This window comes from Phyllopteryx taeniolatus, chromosome 5, assembly GCF_024500385.1.
Source record: "Phyllopteryx taeniolatus isolate TA_2022b chromosome 5, UOR_Ptae_1.2, whole genome shotgun sequence".
Lineage (NCBI taxonomy): Eukaryota > Metazoa > Chordata > Actinopteri > Syngnathiformes > Syngnathidae > Phyllopteryx > Phyllopteryx taeniolatus.
In genome coordinates, this window is record NC_084506.1 from 6,250,405 (window position 1) to 6,269,628 (window position 19,224).

General features: G+C 45.4%; 2 protein-coding genes and 1 non-coding gene across 8 annotated transcripts; 2 read left to right on the forward strand and 1 right to left on the reverse strand.

The window, feature by feature from the left end:
- The first annotated feature begins 3,055 nt into the window (after positions 1 to 3,055).
- Positions 3,056 to 11,278, forward strand: LOC133478383 (neuroepithelial cell-transforming gene 1 protein-like). 3 transcript variants are annotated; one of them, XM_061774389.1, is made up of 12 exons: positions 3,056 to 3,572; positions 4,956 to 5,022; positions 5,579 to 5,638; positions 5,858 to 5,965; positions 6,127 to 6,294; positions 6,480 to 6,542; positions 6,627 to 6,723; positions 7,216 to 7,292; positions 7,381 to 7,638; positions 8,065 to 8,235; positions 9,049 to 9,313; positions 9,997 to 11,278. In XM_061774389.1, the coding sequence occupies exons 1-12, from the start codon at positions 3,445 to 3,447 to the stop codon at positions 10,266 to 10,268; spliced, it is 1,734 nt and encodes a 577-aa protein (XP_061630373.1). In that variant the 5' UTR covers positions 3,056 to 3,444; the 3' UTR covers positions 10,269 to 11,278. The 3 variants fall into 3 exon arrangements, with proteins under 3 accessions (XP_061630373.1, XP_061630376.1, XP_061630375.1); XM_061774392.1 differs by having other exon boundaries at positions 3,063 to 3,572; positions 9,127 to 9,313; XM_061774391.1 differs by lacking the exon at positions 3,056 to 3,572 and adding an exon at positions 4,054 to 4,258.
- LOC133478386 (ankyrin repeat and SOCS box protein 13-like) lies at positions 8,702 to 19,120 on the reverse strand. Of its 4 annotated transcripts, XM_061774407.1 has the most exons (8): positions 18,919 to 19,120; positions 18,422 to 18,518; positions 18,155 to 18,339; positions 17,038 to 17,237; positions 16,469 to 16,619; positions 15,134 to 15,268; positions 14,110 to 14,301; positions 12,660 to 13,013 (listed from the first exon to the last, which is right to left on the reverse strand). In XM_061774407.1, exons 3-8 carry the CDS (start codon positions 18,198 to 18,200, stop codon positions 12,865 to 12,867), a joined length of 873 nt encoding a protein of 290 aa, XP_061630391.1. In that variant the 5' UTR covers positions 18,201 to 18,339; positions 18,422 to 18,518; positions 18,919 to 19,120; the 3' UTR covers positions 12,660 to 12,864. The 4 variants fall into 4 exon arrangements, with proteins under 4 accessions (XP_061630388.1, XP_061630391.1, XP_061630392.1 ...); XM_061774404.1 differs by lacking the exons at positions 18,422 to 18,518; positions 18,919 to 19,120 and adding an exon at positions 8,702 to 9,320 and having other exon boundaries at positions 12,842 to 13,013; XM_061774408.1 differs by lacking the exons at positions 16,469 to 16,619; positions 18,919 to 19,120 and having other exon boundaries at positions 18,422 to 18,716.
- trnay-gua (transfer RNA tyrosine (anticodon GUA)) lies at positions 11,924 to 12,011 on the forward strand. Its single transcript is given in 2 exon segments — positions 11,924 to 11,960; positions 11,976 to 12,011. It is a non-coding gene; the product is annotated as a tRNA-Tyr (tRNA).
- Positions 19,121 to 19,224: the final 104 nt, after the last annotated feature.

A 19,224-nucleotide genomic window follows, 5' to 3' on the forward strand; every position in this document is an offset into this window, starting at 1 on the left:
AAACATATTTGATTTTCTTTGTATTTTCGGCTAAATGTCAGCCATGTTTGTTCATTGTCTCACTCGAGCACTGCTGATTTGCTCACATCTCACAATACCAATATAATCATATTTGTTGATGCAGATTTATGTTTTCTTTTTCTTCCACTGTTGTTTTTTTTAAATGTTTGTTTTAGGCAATGAATGCCAAGGCCTTCCAATTTTCTTCTAAGCCTTGACCATTTTTTTTTAATACAGTACAAGTAAAGTGCATTTTTTTTCCAGTTGTTATTGTTAGCAATAACAACTGAAGCCGTCACCTTATCGTGGTGGAGGGGTTTGTGTGTCCCAATGATCCTAGGAGCTAAGTTGTCTGGGGCTTTATGCCCCTGGCAGGGTCACCCATAGCAAACAGGTCCTAGGTGAGGGACCAGACAAAGCACGGCTCAAAGACCCCGTATGAAGAAGACAAATTATGGACTCAGGTTTCCCTTGCCCGGACGCGGGTCACCGGGGCCCCCCTCCGGAGCCAGGCCTGGAGTTGGGGCTCGAAGGAGAGCGCCTGGTGGCCGGGCCAGCACCCATGGGGCCCGGCCGGGCACAGCCCGAAAGGGTAGCGTGGGTCCCCCTTCCCATGGGCTCACCACCTGTGGGAGGGGCCATAGGGGTCGGGTGCAATGCGAGCTGGGCGGTGGCCGAAGGCGGGGACCTTGGCGATCCGATCCCCGGCTACAGAAGCTGACTCTAGGGACGTGGAATGTCACCTCTCTGGCAGGGAAGGAGCCCGAGCTGGTGTGTGAGGTCGAGACGTTCCGACTAGATATAGTCGGACTCGCCTCCACGCACAGCTTGGGCTCTGGTACCAGTCCTCTCAAGAGGGGTTGGACTCTCTTCCACTCTGGAGTTGTCCACGGTGAGAGGTGCCGAGCAGGTGTGGGTATACTTATTGCTCCCCGGCTCAGCGCCTGTACGTTGGGGTTCACCCCGGTGGACGAGAGGGTAGCCTCCCTCCGCCTTCGGGTGGGGGGACGGGTCCTGACTGTTATTTGTGCCTATGCACCAAACACCAGTTCAGAGTGGGACATCGAGTCCGAGTGGACCATGTTCCGCGCCTCCATTGCTGTGGCCGTAAGGTGGTCGTTGCCTGTCGTGGCGGCAATCCCCGAACCCGTTGGTGGACACCAATGGTGAGGGATGCCGTCAAGCTGAAGAAGGAGTCCTATCGGGCCTTTTTGGCCTGTGGGACTCCTGAGGCAGCTGATGGGTACCGGCTGGCCAAGCGGAATACAGCTTTGGTGGTCTCTGAAGCAAAAACTCGGGCATGGGAGGAGTTCGGTGAGGCCATGGAGAAAGACTTCCGGACGGCTTCGAGGAAATTCTGGTCCACCATCCGACGTCTCAGGAGGGGAAAGCAGTGCACCATCAACACTGTGTATAGTGGGGATGGGGCACTGCTGACCTCGACTCGGGACGTTGTGAGCCGGTGGGGAGAATACTTCGAAGACCTCCTCAATTCCACCGACACGCCTTCCCATGAGGGAGCAGAGTCTGGGTTCACCGAGGCGGGTTCTCCTATCTCTGGGGTTGAGGTCACCGAGGTGGTTAAAAAGCTCCTCGGTGGCAAGGCCCCAGGGGTGGATGAGATTCGCCCGGAGTTCCTCAAGGCTCTGGATGTTATAGGGCTGTCCTGGTTGACACGCCTCTGGAACATCGCGTGGACATCGGGGACAGTGCCTCTGGATTGGAAGACTGGGGTGGTGGTCCCCCTTTTTGCAGTGTGGTTTTCGTCCTGGCCGTGGAACCGTGGACCAGCTCTACACCGTTGGCAGGGTCCTCGAGGGTGCATGGGAGTTCGCCCAACCAGTCTACATGTGTTTTGTGGACTTGGAGAAGGCGTTCGACCGTGTCCCTCGGGTGGCCCTGTGGGGGGTGCTTCGGGAGTATGGGGTACCGAACCCCCTGATACGAGCTGTTCGGTCCCTGTACGACCGGAGTCAGAGTTTGGTCCGCATATCCGGCAGTAAGTCGGACTCGTTTCCGGTGAGGGTTGGACTCCGCCAAGGCTGCCCTTTGTCACCGATTCTGTTCATAACTTTTATGGGCAGAATTTCTCGGCGCAGCCGAGGCGTAGAGGGGGTCCGGTTTGGTGGCTTCAGTATTGCATCTCTGCTTTTTGCAGATGATGTGGTTCTGTTGGCTTCATCAAGCCGTGACCTCCAACTCTCATTGGAGCAATTCGCAGCCGAGTGTGAAGCGGCTGGGATGAGAATCAGCACCTACAAATCTGAGACCATGGTCCTCAGTCGGAAAAGGGTGGCGTGCCCTCTCCAGGTCGGGGATGAGATCCTGCCCCAAGTGGAGGAGTTCAAGTATCTTGGGGTCTTGTTCAGGAGTGAGGGAAGAATGGAACGGGAGATCGACAGGCAGATCGGTGCAGCGTCTGCAGTGATGCGGACTTTGTATCGATCCGTTGTGGTAAAGAAGGAGCTAAGCCGAAAAGCGAAGCTCTCGATTTACCGGTCGATCTACGTTCTTACCCTCACCTATGGTCACGAGCTGTGGGTCGTGACCGAAAGAACGAGATCCCGGATACAAGCGGCCGAAATGTGTTTCCTCCGCAGGGTGTCCGGGCTCTCCCTTAGAGATAGGGCGAGAAGCTCGGTCATCCGGGAGGATCTCAGAGTAGAGCCGTTGCTCCTTCACATCGAGAGGAGCCAGATGAGGTGGCTGGGGCATCTGATTCGGATGCCTCCCGGACGCCTCCCCGGTGAGGTGTTCCGGGCACGTCCCAGCAGGAGGAGACCCCGGGGACGACCAAGGACACGCTGGAGAGACTACATCCTTCGGCTTGCCTGGTTCCGCCTCGGGATCCCCCTGGAAGAGATGGATGAAGTGGCTGGGGAAAGGGAAGTCTGGGCGTCCCTGCTCAAGCTACTGCCTCCACGACCCGACCTCGGATAAGCGGTAGAAGATGGATGGATGGATATTGTGAGCAAATGTCGCATTAAACATTTTTTTTTTTTTGGTCATTCATTCTGCGGGAAAGCATTGTTTTGCTAGCATTGTACTTATCGTATCATAACTCTTATGCCATATTTGTAAAAATGGCAATATTGCTTCCCATCTTCATATTGTTATCTTTGTTTCGCAATATCATATTTCATATTGTGTAATTCTCCTCCCACTTGTATTGTTCGCCGAGCAGCGGAGTTGGAAGCTCTTGTCTGATTGGTCCGCAGCAGCGGCGGCAGAGCTAGGAGCTCCACTCTGATTGGCCCATGACATCAACTGAGGAGCTCGTCTCTGATTGGTCCATTTCCAATAATCCGCCATATTCAAACTTCCGCCGTGTTGTGTTGTGTGTGTGTTCTCGGTCCCATTCTGTTGTGCTCCTTTATTTTTTCAATTGGCCTTTGTTTTCCGACCCGATTCTGTCATTGTCAAATTGACATTTTTCAAAACGGAATGGACGAAAGCGAAGTTGTGAACGCAGCAGGGACGTCGTGGAAAACGTCATCGAGCTCGTCCCCGGCCAGAGTCAGCAGCCCGGCTGAGCCTTCGCCGAGAACGCTACGCAGAAATAACTCAAAAAAGTACGTCCGCGGCTTTTAACTTAAACCCGAGCACTTTGTAGCGCGACTCCGAACGAGATACCGTTGCAACAAGGTTACAAAAACGAATACCGCGTTTGTTTGTTTGTTTTTTTTTTTTTTGGTCTGCGTCTGTTTGCGAGTTGTGAAACGATGCGTTCAAGTGCCCCTCGGAATCCGTAAATTTCGGATCACATGCCTCATGCTAGGGCGCTGCTTTTTCACCAAAGAGCTTATTTTTCTCGTGTTTGTTTTCTTGTTACACGTGCCGTATCAGCTGAAGAATGTCACACTTTGTTCCATTTTAATGTGTGAGCAAAGGCAAATGATAATGGTTTATAAGTATTGTACTCTACGTTTCCACTTGCCTGCAAACGCGTCTGATTCAAAACGTTTAATCGTTTTTTTTGTTGGTTTTTTTTTTGTTTCTTTTGACGTGCGCGACTTACACTCGCAACATGGCTGCGAACAGGGAGCAGCTACTGAGCAAAAACACAGTCAGTGTTAACAACTTGGCATTTTAGTCGATATATGAAGTGACTACTTCACAAAAAAAATGGACGAGCGAGTTAAATTCCAGCTAAGAAACAAAAGAAACATTTTAACTTAATTTTGCAAAAGGCAATCACTGCTTCAATGGCGCTGAAAATGGTCATTTCCCCACCTGTTGTTGGAATTTTTGACCCGAGGTATGTGCGTCCAAGTTGTAACTATTTTTGCTGAGGTCACATGGCCTCACTTGTACAACGACATGGAAACTCATTGCAAAACTTGTTTTGAATAATGTTGTCATTTGTATTTTCCTGCGGAAAACTACTTTCGAAGAAGACGCGTTATACTGTTAAAATAACGCCTTCCACTTGTGTCTTAAGTTACAGTAGTAACAACATGTTCTAAGACTTACCGTGTTTCAATTGAACGCAAAAACTAGGACACGAGAGGAGGTTTTCTCTTGAACACCCCGCGGGTGTCACGCACCGAGACCACACTGCACTGCAACTCACAATAACAACACTGTTTCCTTCCTAAGTTTTTTGTTGTTGTTGTTGTTTTTTTTTTTTTTAAACTCCAGCAGCGCCACTTTGTAAATACACTGCAGCTTGTTCAAATCCATTCGTCATCCCCAGCCGCACACACGCACATTCCTGAACTCTACACTAGTTCCAATTTATAAAACCAGTTCTTTCTACAATATAATGCTATATTTCTCGATGAAAAGCAAAAAAGGAATGTTTTTTTTTTGTTGCGGCTGGAATTAATTAATAGCATTTCAAGAGAGAAAATTGAAGAGTACATTTATTTTTGAGCTCGGTCGTGGGGCTTCACGGGGAATTCAAGCATTTCTATTTGCTCATACTGTAATCTTGTTTTTGTCCCGCTCGATAGACCCCTGCTGCAGAGAGGAAGCTCCTTCACCTTCCTCGCTCCAGGCACACCGTGGGACTTCAGTCTGGTGAGACCGCAATGAACACCATGAGCGCCTCGTGACTCGTTGTCTTGCAGGAGAAAATGTTTTCCCGAGGCGATCCCATAATCCTAATGTCGTAGGAATTAAAAAGTTGCTTTATTTTGCACAAAAAAAAGTCCAAAAGGTTGTAGACTTGCAAAAAAAGTAACTTTATTCTCATATTACGTCTTTTATTCCACAAAAGACGCCTTTTTTCCCCTAATAATAGGACTATTCTCGAAAAACTACGCCTTTTGCTCTTAATTTAAAGATTTATTTTAGTCCCATAATAATACACTTATTTAAAAATGTATTTCATTTATTTTATTTTTTTATAAAGACTTTTTTATTCATGTAAGGATGCCAGTTTTAGCCGTAAGCTAAAAGGTCATTTGCTATATTTGTTGTATTGGCACACATACAGTACGTAGGTCTGCACTTTTTTTTTTTTTTTAAAGAAAGTGATTAATGAGTCGCAGACCCGAGCGTGTTTACGCAATATTTCTGCCGACTATTTGGCAACCTGTCATTTCAATGTGCCTTTGAACCGTTGCGGCCACAGAAGCGAAAGCGCAAAGAAAAGGAAGACGACACGGTCAGCCTGTCCAGTTTCGACCTCAAGGTAAGAGCGAGCGCACACGACTTTTGCAGTCTAATAATCCCGGATAACATCGGGCGGAAAAACAAAGAATAAATGCAATTTTGACAAAAAGAACCCGAACTTCAAATTTGGGAACTTCATTCCCAAATTTGTGGGAATGCTGCGATGAACATCAACAACGCTGTGGTCATTCGTTTTGTCCATTTGTGTGTAACGAGGACGCTTTATTGTGGTTGTCAGGAGCCGACACACAAGAAAGTGCGACCGCTGGCCAGAGTGTCGTCTCTCGTCAACTTCATGTCTCCGTCCAAGAACGGAGCGGTGCGACGTTTCGGTCAGACCATCCAGGTAGAGGAGGGGAAAGCACCTCGCGCCGCAGGATCACCGCTCACGATAATCTTTTACGGGCCTTTGCTGACTTTGATGGCAAGGGGAGGGGAAATGCTCCAATTCCTCGCGATTATCGGAATGCGTGTGCCCCGCCCACTTTGGAATTGTTGTGTTCCCAGTCCATGTCGCTGCGCGGGGACGGCAAGTCTCCGGGCACGTCGCTCCGAGGCGGCGGCAAGGCGGCCGCGCCCACTCCCAGCAAGCGAAGGAACAGCACGCTGTGGTCGGAGACGCTGGACGTTCACCAGAAGAGCTCCTTCTCCTCCAAGGAGATCAAGCGACAGGAGGTTGTGTCTTTCGCACACTTTTTAGGCGAGCCGCTATATCGTGCCCTCCGTGTCGCCCACCGGGCATCTTAAGATGTCTGCATGCTGATTACGGAGGAGCGAACGAGTGAATGATTGGCGACAAAGCCGAACAGTAGGAGAGGGACGATGGAAGTAACCCATATGCTCTTCTTCTTCTCGTCCAGGCCATTTACGAGCTCTTCAGGGGAGAGCAGGATCTCATCGAGGATCTCCAGCTTGCACGAAAGGTTCGAAAAAGCCAATTTTGTATTATTATTTTTTTAAATACATAAACGGTCTCCATAATAACGTGACATGGCCACTTGTCTCAGGCGTACCACGACCCCATGCTCAAGCTGTCCATCATGACGGAGGAGGAGCTGGCGCACATCTTCGGGGATCTGGACGCGTACATACCGCTGCATGAAGGTCAGCCGTCCAATCAGCATCTTTTTTATTATTATCTCTTGGCCGGCATTTTTCATGAGATGAACTCAAAGATTCCGAGACTTTTTCTGTGTACACAAAAAGCACTTTTCTCTCAAATCTTGTTCACAAGTCTGCCTAAATCCTTCATATCACGACGGCGCTTGTAATGCAAAACGCTTGTATCTCAAATCATCTTTCCCCGTTGAAATGAATGGAAATGGTTTGGTTCCCAAAAAAACAAAAATACCCAACAAAAAATGTGTAATGTATTTTTTTACATTACATAAAGCAAAAAAAAAAAAAAAAAATCAGCCAAACAACGGCTCGTATCTCATAAAACGCGTAAGTTGAGTCACTCGTATCATATCTTGATTTTCTGACAATTGCAAAGAAAATTCTGCATTTGTCAGGTTTTGGCAACTTGCATCCATCCAAGCAACTTGAATTTGAATTTAAGCGGTCTCATTTTATTTAAAACAAATTTTTGTGCAGATCTTTTGATGAAGCTGACTGACGGAACGGGCCCCGACGGGACGGTGGCTCAGATAGGACAAATGGTGATCGACTGGGTGAGAACGACGCAAAGCCCGCGGGACTTCGAATCGGGGAGTGGTCAAACTGTGACGTCGTCGTCACCGTCGCCGTCTTCCGCCGCAGCTTCCGGGCCTGAACGCGTACAGAAACTACTGCAGCAACCAGCTGGCGGCCAAGGCGCTTCTGGACCAGAAGAAGCAGGACCGGCGAGTGCAGGACTTCCTGCAGCGCTGCCTGGAGTCGCCCTTCAGCCGCAAGCTGGACCTGTGGAGCTTCCTGGACATCCCGCGCTCGCGCCTGGTCAAGTACCCGCTGCTCCTGCGGGAGATCATGAGGCACACGCCCGCCGACCACCCGGACGTCGCCAACCTGGAGCGGGCGGTACGATCGCTGAAAAATAGTCACTGACGAATTCATCGGAGGCGGCAAAAGTACACGTTTCCTCTTCTACGCTTTTGACTAAAAAATAAAATTATTACAAATTTCCCTTTTAACTGCACAACGAAAACTCATTTTTTAATGTCGATTATTTACAATAACCGTATTGAGACCTCGGCACAATGAGGGGGGGGGGGGGGGGGGGGGAACTTCGATCCCCGCACACATGGGCAACAAAAATGTATGTATGTGGCCGGCATAGTCGTCATTAATAAATAATCGTTTTCAGACAAATTAAGTGAAATCGGATAATATCCCGCGGGTACGCGTGTGGTGCGGAACCTTGGTTCGGGAATGGCCGCAGTTGAGTAAAAATAATAATCATTTGTACGATCTGCGTGCCGATTGTCCGCCCGTTTGCCCGTCCAGGTGGCAATCATCCAGGGGATTCTGTCGGACATCAACGTGAGGAAAGGCGAGTCGGAGTGTCAGTACTACGTGGACAAGCTGGAGTATCTGGACGACAAGCAGCGGGACCCTTTGATTGACAGCTGCAGGAGCTTGTCGTGCCACGGCGAGCTGCGGAACAAGAGCGGCTCGGTGAGCACGCACGCACGCACGCACGCGAGCACGCACGCATCATTTTCAACCGGGACTTTTGCGCGTGGGAACGGGCAGCCACATTTTTACATACCCTGGACTTCAGAGCATAATTGCCAAAGTCATTTTTAACTGACTGTCTTCATAGCGTTAAACATCGTAATTTTTATTATTATTATTTTTTTTTCTTAGATTTTCAGTCATCCAGGTCACGCAATCCGCAAAGGTTGAATCGTGTTCTTCTCATATTTGCGACTAAAGCACTTCAAACTGTCTTTTGTTCCGTGACCAAGCTCGCAACTATTTCCTCATTTATCGAGTAATTGGCCACATTGAAATGAAATGAAATGAGATGCCATCCATCCCTTCAAGTCCCCCCCCCCCCAAAAAAAAGAAAACAATATTTATTTGGTGTTTTAAAAAGAAAAGTAGCACTGTGTTGTATAAAAATCATAATAAAACAGACTGTAGTTGGGAATGGTTTAATAAAGTCGAAGTGGCGGCCATGTTTCCTATACTGTAATCTTAAACACTTTGTAGACTTTTAAACATACGTACATAATATTCACATCTTAAAATTCTAGAAGGGTGCTCACCGTTGTAGTTGAAGGTGATGCCGATTTTTGCAGTCTAAAATGCTTAACGTAAGGGTAAAAAAAGCTTAACGTGGCTTAATGTCCGCTAACCGCGATCAATCTTCACCAAAATATATGCGGACATCTCGGCTCACGCTCACGTCGACCTCTGAAAATATCAGAACGACGGGCCCGATAGTTTGGATTTTATGGGCGTTAAGTGTTTTCCTCTCCATAGACGCTCGCGATAGACAATGCGGCCCTTGGAAGAAAAAGTTTCACGATGATGATGAGAACATTGTCGTCGTGGTCGCAGAGGCTGCACGTGTTCCTGTTCTCGGAGCTGCTGGTCCTGACGCGGCCGGTGACGCGCAACGACAGGAGCTGCTTCCAGGTGTACCGGCAGCCCATCCCGGTCCGGGACCTGGCGCTGGAAGACCTGCAGGACGGCGAGATCCGCATGGGGGGCTCCTTCAGGGGGGCCTTCGCCAACGGCGACAAAGGTGGGCCCTAACATTTTCAGCAGGAAAAAGATCTGTTAAAAGTGTTGCACGTTTTTTTTTTTTTTCTTGTTGTGCATTTAGCTACAGATGTAAACATGCCGTGGTGATTGCAGGAATTGTGTCGTTAATTATTTTTATGCTTTTGACAATTTGAAGGCAACGGCACACTGTAAGGCTCTGTTATTACATTAGATTATTATCCAGTCCTACCTTGACTTACGAGGTTTTCTAGTTAGGGTTCATCGCCCGGCCGATTTTATTTGGAATTTTGATGTCAGGTTTTTGTGATTCATTGTTTATTTTTATTTATTTTTGTATTCATTTTTCTGTAATACCTTCACATGCGGGCAGGGAGAGGCGCAGTCACCAATACACTTTCAACCGTTTATTGTACGGGACAAACGGTCAAACACACAAATGCCAAATGAGAGCACTCTCAAGGAGCTGCTGTATGCCACAGCTCACGCCCCGATGCTCACAAACAGGCTAACCGACCAAGCCGGCTCCAGCTTGATGTCACTCACTAAGCCCCGCCCCTTTTAGGCACAGATCAAATGCACGACTACTACAGTATGTACAGTAATTACACTTTACAAAACCTTTTTTTTTTTTTCTTTCATGTTTTTTTGTTTTCTTTTAATTAGGTTTTCTTTTCTTTCTTTTTTTCTTTTCCTCCAACCCAGCCAAGAACGTTTTCCGCGTGAGTTCGTCAGACCCGTCCCACGGCCAGTCGCACACGCTTCACGTCAACGACGTCTACCACAAGCAGCAGTGGCTCAACTGCCTGCGCAGCGCCGTGGCCCAATCGGGCGCGACGCCGGGCGCCGGCGTCGCCCGCGCCAAGCGGCGCTCGGCGGCCGTCCACGACGGAGACGAAAAATGTCCGGCGGCGGGGCCTCGCCTCAGGCCGCAGAGGTCGCGGGTCTCCCTCGACAGGAAAGAGACGGGAGTGTAGAGATGGCTGGACGAATGAACGGCTTCGCCACTGGTTTCATGTTTTTAATACTTGCAGCAGACTGGACATTAAAAAAAGGCAATTCCTGTCATTTCTCTCCGTGTTTGTCAGATTGATTTGATGTCTTTTGACTCCAATGAGGTGTTGTCGAAGTTCGTGATTCCCAGCCAGTGTGATGTGCCACAAGAAACGATTCCATTTCACTTTATTGGTCTGAAAATGACTATTTATTGAATACTAGTAGCATGTTTTTGTTGGTCTCTCCGTGCCAGTGACATATGGTGACAGGCAAAACAGTGAAATTGTTTCCACTACAGATGGCAGAATGTCCAATTAACCTGTTTATCACTTTTGTAATACTTTTGTTTGGTGGTGTGCCATGAGATTTTTATCCAATTGAACAAATGTGTGCCAACAATAGAGCTAGCCCGCTCCAGTTCTTAGCGGCTGAGTGGATTTTTCATATTTTGTTTTCTATTATTTGAGAATATGAAGTAACATTTGTGCCTCAAAAATCAACGGTGCCCCTGAGAACTAGAGTGGGCCAACTCCACTGTGTCCATTTATTGGCTCCATTATTGAGCCAAGGAAGATTTTACAGTATTTATTTATTTTTAATAGTTCTACACCACCGAGCAAAAGGGTCACAGAAGAATATAACTGAAATAATCATTTTGTAAAAAAAAATGAACTCATAAATTTACTTCCTCTGAAAGTACAGAATGAACCTATTAATCAATGAAGTAAAGTTAGATCGTTTCCCGCGGCAGCACGGTGATTGGGAGTCACTGGTCTAAGTGGATTTTGGGATTTTCTAAGTCTCACTGTCAATTAGTCCCACTTATTTTTCATGTAAAGTTGGTGTCATTGCAACTTTGTAGTCAGCAGATTTTGCATCATGTTTGTTTCGTTTTACAAGCAAGCCTACAAAAAGATAACATTTGTGGAGAAAAGAAAGTGAGTTTTCATGTTAGCATTGGAAGCGCTCCGAGAAAATAAAACCTGCTAGTTTGCCCTTGAAATGTGTGACTGCCTATATTTGCACATAAAACACTCACCAACATTGAACGATTTCCCGCTTCAATTAATATTGCTAATGGAAACACTACCCTTCATTGTGTAGTTGACATTTTGACATCATGATTGACTAGACAGGCTAACTCCATTCTTGTTGTTTTGGCAGGAGAGTGGTTCAAAGTTCTTTGGCTGTTAACCGATGGCTGCCACAATCACGTGAGTGCAATTGTGATCCAAGTCCAAACATTTGTCAAATCGGATAACATTTCCTGAAAGATGATAACATTTAGTCTTTGAGGCTCCTTTACTGGGATGTTGTTTTTTTTCCATCTTGGGTTTTGGAGTTGGCCCAGTGTTGCACTGACAAACACGAAAAGTGCTGAGTAGCCTGCAATAATGAACTGCCCTCCTATACATCCAAATCAAAACTAAACCTTGATTTCAGAATCAGAATCATCTTTATTTTGCCCCCAAAAAAAACAAAAAAACACAAGGAATTTGTCTTCGGTAGTCGGAGCCGCAATTTACATTAGAATAATTGGGAAAAAACAATTGTGACAATTTCATCGTGATTAATTTGTAATCCAGCTTGGTCCTGCTGATTTATTTCATGTTAATTTTTGACAGCATTTCTCATCCCTTCGATAGCTCAGTTGGTAGAGCGGAGGACTGTAGCGGCTCCAAGCTGAAATCCTTAGGTCGCTGGTTCAAATCCGGCTCGAAGGATGTTTTTACAAAGATGCTAACAAATATGTATTCATGGCAGATATAAATCATGGAGACTCATTGATTGATAAATACCATTCAGTTATTTAGATATTTTATTTTTCAAAAATTGCCCAATTTTCATCACATTTCTCAGTTTTTGTTGGATTTTTTTTTTATTCCCCAGATTTTTGTAAGATTCACAATGTCAGTATTAGGCTGTTATATTATCTGCAATATTTGTCAGAAATTTGTTAAGTTGTTAGCAGTTGCCAGGTTTGTCCGTTTTCTGTCATGCAATGGTCTATCTAGATTTTTTTTTTTCTCAGGTGTAATAGGTTTTTGTTGATTTTTCGACGAGTTCACTGTTCACTATTTATACAGGTTTTAGCAGATTTTTGCTTTTTTTTCGGGAGGGGGGGGGGCAATTTTTTTTCTTTACATATTTTATTTTTTTTGCCATATTTTGTCAGCTTTTTGTCCGTTTTTCAGATTTTGGTTATTGTTTTGACAGGTTGTTTATTTTTTTTTCAGTTTTGGAGATTTTACCTAATAGTTCATCGTGTGAATTTTTTTAATTTATTTTGGCAACACCGCTGTATAGATAATAGTGTAGTTGTTTTTTACTGCCCCCTCCCCCCAAAAAAAAAAAAAATAGATGAGTCAATCTTTGCTTGCATATTTGCAAACCATTTGGTAAGCGGAAGCTTTATTTACATGCGGATCACATGGAGGTAGTAGACCGATGTCTAATTTACAAATGTACATACAGCATATAAACTGTCAAAATTTCAATCCAAAATAATAGTAACATGAATAATCATGCTCCAAGTGATTTTGCAGATGCTTACGATCACGTAGCCAACGTCGCTCGTCAGACATCAAAAACGGGAGGGGGCGAGTACGACAGAAAAGCAATCATGCGATTGGGCAAACCCAGCTGGGAAAAAACGCGCAGCGCCCTCACACCCAGGATCCTCCTCAGGGCCACCCGGGTCGCCTGCTGGAGACTCAGCGGCGTGTCTGCGGGGAGAAAACAGAGGACACCTCAACTGTCCAACAGTGCTAAATGGACATTTGCATATACAGTGGTACCTAGACTTAAAGAGTTTAATTCATTGTATGACCAAGCTTAGAACTCAAATTGCTCGGATATCAAATCTGTTTTCCCCAGTTTCTGGTAGGTTAGGGTGCGTGTGAGCAATCTGGGCGTGAGCTGTGGCCTACAGCAGCTTGTTGCCGGCGTTGTCGTTTTCTGGTTGTTTGTCAGGTTTGATTGAAAGTGCAATCTCTCCTTGCTCTCCTTGCAAGGGCAAAAAAAAAAAAAAGAGACAAAAATTGGGAAAAAAAAAAACTGACAAACCTGACAAATCAAGAAGAAAAAATTCTGAGAACAAAAATCCTGGAAGTTTTGACAGAAATCTGGACAAAAACATACCGAAAAATACACTGTACAAAAGAATTGAAAGATTTTTTTTTTTTTAATAAAAAAAAAAACCACACTGACTAAACTACAGCAAAAAAACCTGACAAACCTGCCGTACAACAAAAATAATAAAATAAAATACAATTTAACCAATTAAATATCCTGACAAACGGACAAAATCTGGCAAAAATATTACCAAAGATGGACAAACACATGACAAATTATAAAAATATGTAAAAATATGACTAAAATAGTCAAAACCTGTTAAAAAATATATATATATATATATATATATGTGTGTGTGTGTGTATGGAAAAAAACCGACAAAAATGAAGAGACAAAAACTAAAATCTGACAAACTTTAGAAACAAATCTGGACAGAATTATGAACATAAATGGTCAACAATTATTTTATTTTTTTTCCTTCACTCCGCATATTTTTGTTGTTTTTTTTAAACTGCTGTTACACCCGAATTTCCCCTCTGGAGATCAATAAATGATCTGTTCTTATACCTGGAGAACGCTTGCAACTTAAATGTATCCTCAAAACACACAAAGCAAAAAACAAAAACAAAAACGGACCAAGCGACATCAGCTCATGAGTGGGGAAACTGCCTAAACGAGGTCACCCGTAAGCCAAGGTAGCCGTGAGGCAAAAACCGCTCATGATGGACATCGTGCGGGCGAGCGTACCCTCGTAGAAGCGAAAGCAGCAGTGTGCTGGCGATCCCGGCGCCGTGTACTGGACGGCCTTCTTGCCCGCCAAGTCTCGGGCGTGCGGGTCGGCGCCGAACTCCAGCAGCAGCTCGATCAGGTCCACGCGGCGCGTCTTGGCGGCGTGATGGAGCGCCGTCTCGTGAAGCTTGGCCGCGTTCACGTTCGCGCCTTCGCGGGATCGTGCCGAGGAAACGGGGCGGGACAAGTCACTCAAAAGCGGACGCAGAAATCACTCATTTGTACAGCGGCGTAAGAATACACTGTTAGTTATTTTGCAGGTAACTATTTACTGTACTTATGACTTTATGACTGAATTAGTGTACTTTAGTAAAAGACTGCGGCGCATTCGCAGGAACCGAACTCCTCAAATTGACAGAATAATTCCTGGCAAAAACATGAAAAAAGAAGACCGGACAAATATCTGACAAATCACCGACAAAAATATGACCGTAAATGGACAAAAATATGAGACATAATCATTTATTAAAAAAAAAAAAAAGACAACGACTTACAAAAAACTGTCAAAAAAAAAACCTTAGGTCAAAAAATTGAGAAACCTGACAAGATTTGAAAGAAAAAAATAAAAACAATCACACCCCGAATAAAATCTACAAAAAAAAGCTGAAAATACATTACTAAAATACGGCAAAAAAAAAAGCTAAGAGAACCACACCCAAAAACTGAGGGGAAAAAACAACAAAATTCTGACCCGAAAAAAAAATATGAAAATCTAACGAAACTAAAGAAAATATGACAAAAGTCCCCTGACAAATCATGGACACAAATCTGGTAAAGGTATGACCAAAAACGGTAAAAAATATGATAAATTGAAGAAAAAAAAGTCATAATAATAACATGGCAAAAGAATGTATGCATTGGCGACTGTGGCTGTCCTTGCCCACGTGCCAGGGCATCACATGACCTTCATTGCTCCATTTTTGTTTTCACGTCACTGAGTGAAGCGAGCTCACTGGTGACTCGTCGCGACCGAAGCACTGACCGGCATTGAGGAGCAGTTTGGTGCAGTCGTAGTGTTGGCAGGCGCAGGCGACGTGGAGCGGCGTTCCGTAGCAGCAGTCGCGAGCCTCCATCCGGGCGCCGCGCTCCATCAGCAGCGACACGCAAGCCGAACTGCCTGTCCACAGCACACGCGCACTCAAATCAATTTTGCCCATTGAAATGAATTGAAATTTCGTTCAGCCGTTGCAGCTCCGCCCCCAAAAAAACACTTTTTTGGGGGGGCGTTTTGTAAAAGAAAAAATATACTGGGATTATAAAGTCAAGTTACTAGTGGTACTTGTGTGCCTTTAAGAGGCGGGGCCCCATGGGTCGTCGATGAGTCTGCGCGTGAGCGTCCGGGCGCGAGTTGTGGCCGACAGCAGCGCCGTGTGAGTGTTCTCATTTTGCATTTGTGTGTTGATTGACTGATGCACGGAGCATCAACGTTATCGAGACTCGTAATATTCATTGCATTTTTTTTAAATTTTTTTTTTTAATATGGCACATTACATACACGAGGTAACGCAATGTGCTTTACATGATTAAAAGCATTTTAAAACAAACATCGAAAGACATTTGAAAATAAAGTGCAGAAAAATAAAAGAGTGTACTAAAATTACTAAAAATGTACAGTGCAAGATAAATCATTTCAAAAATGGAAATTCTCTTATTTACTTGCTGCGTTTTCCCCTAAATTAGTGGGGGGGTTTTCTAATATTGATCTGAAATATTTTCGGGTAAACACTAAAATAGATAAATAAGCAAAAGAAACAATTGTACATTTAAAAAAATATATTCAATACTGATTATTCGGCGGGCCGATTTTATCATTATTATTGTTTTCAAATCGATTTTTGCCTATTATTCATTTTATTTTGTTTACATATTAACACATTACAAGACAAAGATAATGACATTCAAAATAACACGCCTGAAAACAAAAACAAAAATCAGTAAAAAAAAAAAAACTTTTTTTTTTTTTTAAATAATCACCGCATTTTTCTCTGAGTTTTAAAGTTAAATAAATACTAAAAGGACAACACATTGTAGAACAGTCAAATGTTCTGCCTGTTATTTATACTCTGTCTTAATTGTCATAAGCGTTTAGGGACCAAAAAATAACTTATTTTAGTCATTATAATTTTTCTTAAATCAATCGTCCAATTAATCGGTTATCGGAATTTTTTTCCTGCCAAATATCGGAACTGCCTCAAAAAATCCATATCGGTCAGGCACTAGTACATGCGCGACCATAATAAATGGTCTCGCCCATAGGGGGCTCCGGGCCACCCGCATGACGGCAAGCGCGACAGAAGAACGGATGCGCGGGCGTCACCTCGCACGCAGGCCTCGTGAAGCGGCGAGGACATGCAGAGCGGCGGGTTGACGGCGGCGCCGTAGTCCAGCAGCAGCTCGACGCACTCGGGGCTGCCGGCCGCGCAGGCGTCGCACAGGGGGGTGCTGCCGTCGATGTTACGGGCTTCCACCTGTGGAGTTGTCACATCGCCACAATCGCCATCGCGACCTCGCCCCATTTTCATCAAGGGACAGCCGAGACGGCTACAAATATCTCGGCTCCGTTATTGACAATAGACTTCTATTTTGTTTTATTACAGTGAACCCCCGCTATACTGAGGATTTTTCATCAATGTTTTTTTTATGGATTTTACAGTACAGAATACATGCCAAGCCAAATTTTGAGTTGCGCAACCTCTGTTACTGTTACTGAAGTGGGGTTCACATCTTTCGCGTGTCTGCTGTCGTTGTCTGTTGCTAAGCCTCGACGATATTGTCGGTGTTCAACCTAACCCTCCGATAGCCTTCGCTGTATTCCGGTTCCCCTCCCGCAAGCCCCGTTCCGCCCTTGCTGCGAACCGAGCGCGAGTTCAAGTTCCGCACTCTGACCTGCGCCCCGGCGGCCAGCAGCAGCGCGACACAGCGGGCGTGTCCCTGGACGCAGGCCTCGTGCAAAGGCGCGATGGCGTCGCCGGCCGCGGCGTCGACGGCCGCCCCGTCCCGGATCAGCTGCTGCAGCTGCGCCGCGCAGCCTCGCGCCGCCGCCTCGTGGACCGCCGACCGCTCCGCCCAGAATCCCAGGCCGTGAGCTGCAAAGGTCAACAAGGCCCTACGGTAACATACAACTCACTCCTCTAACCAGATCCCATGCAAGAGTTGCATGGACCCGTTTTTCCTTGACAGAGATGATAATAAATACACCAAGCTATTTGTTGATTGATTGACATTTGTGTGCCTTGCTCTTGATTCACCCTTCAATAGTTACCACTTGACTTTTACAATTCTCATAATCAATTCGGACAAAAATGATTTGTTATCTGCGCGAGAATAATCAAGGAGAATTTACAGTACGACGAGTGTTCTCAAAAACGCTCATTTATTTTTAAACCGAGATTTTATTTGTATAAATCTCATATGATTCCAATTGTATTCTCATATTACCATTTCATTTGCATTTTTAATTGTATTCTCACGAGTGACTTTATTCTCATAACTTGTGTTTTTATTCTAACATTATGATTATTATTTTTTTCAAGCGTAATTCTCGTGGCATTGCAGTTTTTTTCCCTCAAAAACACAGCAAAAACAGCAAAGTATAGTTTTACTTTCAGTCTTCAATTCATAAATAACAAACATGGAGAGCGGCCAAATGTGTCATCATACATTCACACCAGTCAGACTCAATGTTGCTTACTGCATACATACAAATAAAGTAGGCCTGTTATTTTATGCGTTAACGTTAATAATATATAATAACACTCACAATAAGCCGCATCAGCAAAATTCTAATCCTAATGCTAATGCTAATACATGAGCCTCATATTAGCCTAGCCTCACTTGCAATCTTACTTTCACGCACAATTGGACGGGACACTAGCTTTGAAGTGGAGATACGGTAGTAAAACAAATAAATGTATATATATATGTATTTATAAGTGCACGAAATCGGTTGTAGACAAGCTACAATTTGCCGAGCAAAAAGGTCCCCAAACCGTAAGCTGCTTACCGATGTCTCCGTACAAGGACGCTCTGTGCCGCGTTGTTATCTCCATGTCGGCATCTTACTGCGATCATCCGCTGCAAAATTAGCCGAGGATGGAGCTCATCGCGACCCCCAAAAAGGCGTCGAGTGCCCGGCAGGCGTTCCTGCCAACAAAACACGCCGCGTGCGCTCCTCGGACCGGTGCCAACCTGTGCCAACCAGTGCGCGCGTCAGTGGCTGAGAAGGAGAGAGACCGCGAGGAACTCTGGGAAATGTAGTCGACTCGCGTACCACGTCAAACTGGCCTCATATCGCTTCAGTACGGGGCGTCCTCGCTTTACGACTACTTCATACAGCAACAATTTCTCCGTCATCGCACCATAGAGAACTGTATAAAAATAAACGAAAAGCAATATCGGTGGTAACAGAGCGTCAATGTTATTCATTGTCAGCTTTTTTGTAAGATTGTTATCTGATTCCTTGTTTTGACAAACTATTTCTTAGTAACATCTATACTGTACTGGAGTGGCAGTGTTGCCTCTTTTTTTTTTTTTTTACAAGCACAGCGCACTAATATGTCATCCATTGTTGTCGTTGATATGTGTCGCGCAGTCGTATTTGATCGAAACATGAGTTGGGTAGAAGAAGAAAAAAAAAAAGTTGTCACTGGTGGTAACACGCAGTCACGCGAGTAACACATTTCGTTGCGTTCGTTGGTGAAAATGGAATGTGTCGGAATGCGTAACGAGCTGGACGGGAATGGCGGGGCGAGAACTTGAGCAACTAACCCCCGGCGGGCGCTGCCGCCGCGACTCGTTTGACAAGTTTCAAAATGGACGCAGCCGACGACGACGAGTCGTTTGCTTTCGTTTCCTCCACTCAATCGTCGCCGTCGTCTCGCGAGCGGACCCGGGTCGCTTTCCGACGGTGCCCAACTTTCACTTGTTTTCACTCGCGTCGGACTGACGAGCAAAAGTGGATTTAATCGATTTTGGCTTCTTTTTCTGTCTTTTTTTTTGGGGGGGGGAGGGTGTTGTTGCTGTGCTACGTGGCCTGGATCCTCACTTCACTTCCTGGTTGGGACAGCAGACGAT

Coding starts and splice junctions, on each gene's coding strand:
- LOC133478383 (XM_061774389.1), top strand. CDS start 3,445: ATGGACGAAAGCGAAGTTGTGAACGCAGCAGGGACGTCGTGGAAAACG. Junction 5,966..6,126: donor GTTTCGGTCAGACCATCCAG/GTAGAGGAGGGG, acceptor TTGTGTTCCCAG/TCCATGTCGCTGCGCGGGGA. Junction 6,724..7,215: donor GTACATACCGCTGCATGAAG/GTCAGCCGTCCA, acceptor ATTTTTGTGCAG/ATCTTTTGATGAAGCTGACT.
- LOC133478386 (XM_061774404.1), bottom strand. CDS start 18,200: ATGGAGATAACAACGCGGCACAGAGCGTCCTTGTACGGAGACATCG. Junction 15,269..16,468: donor TCACGAGGCCTGCGTGCGAG/GTGACGCCCGCG, acceptor TGCTGTGGACAG/GCAGTTCGGCTTGCGTGTCG. Junction 13,014..14,109: donor CTGCTTTCGCTTCTACGAGG/GTACGCTCGCCC, acceptor TTCTCCCCGCAG/ACACGCCGCTGAGTCTCCAG.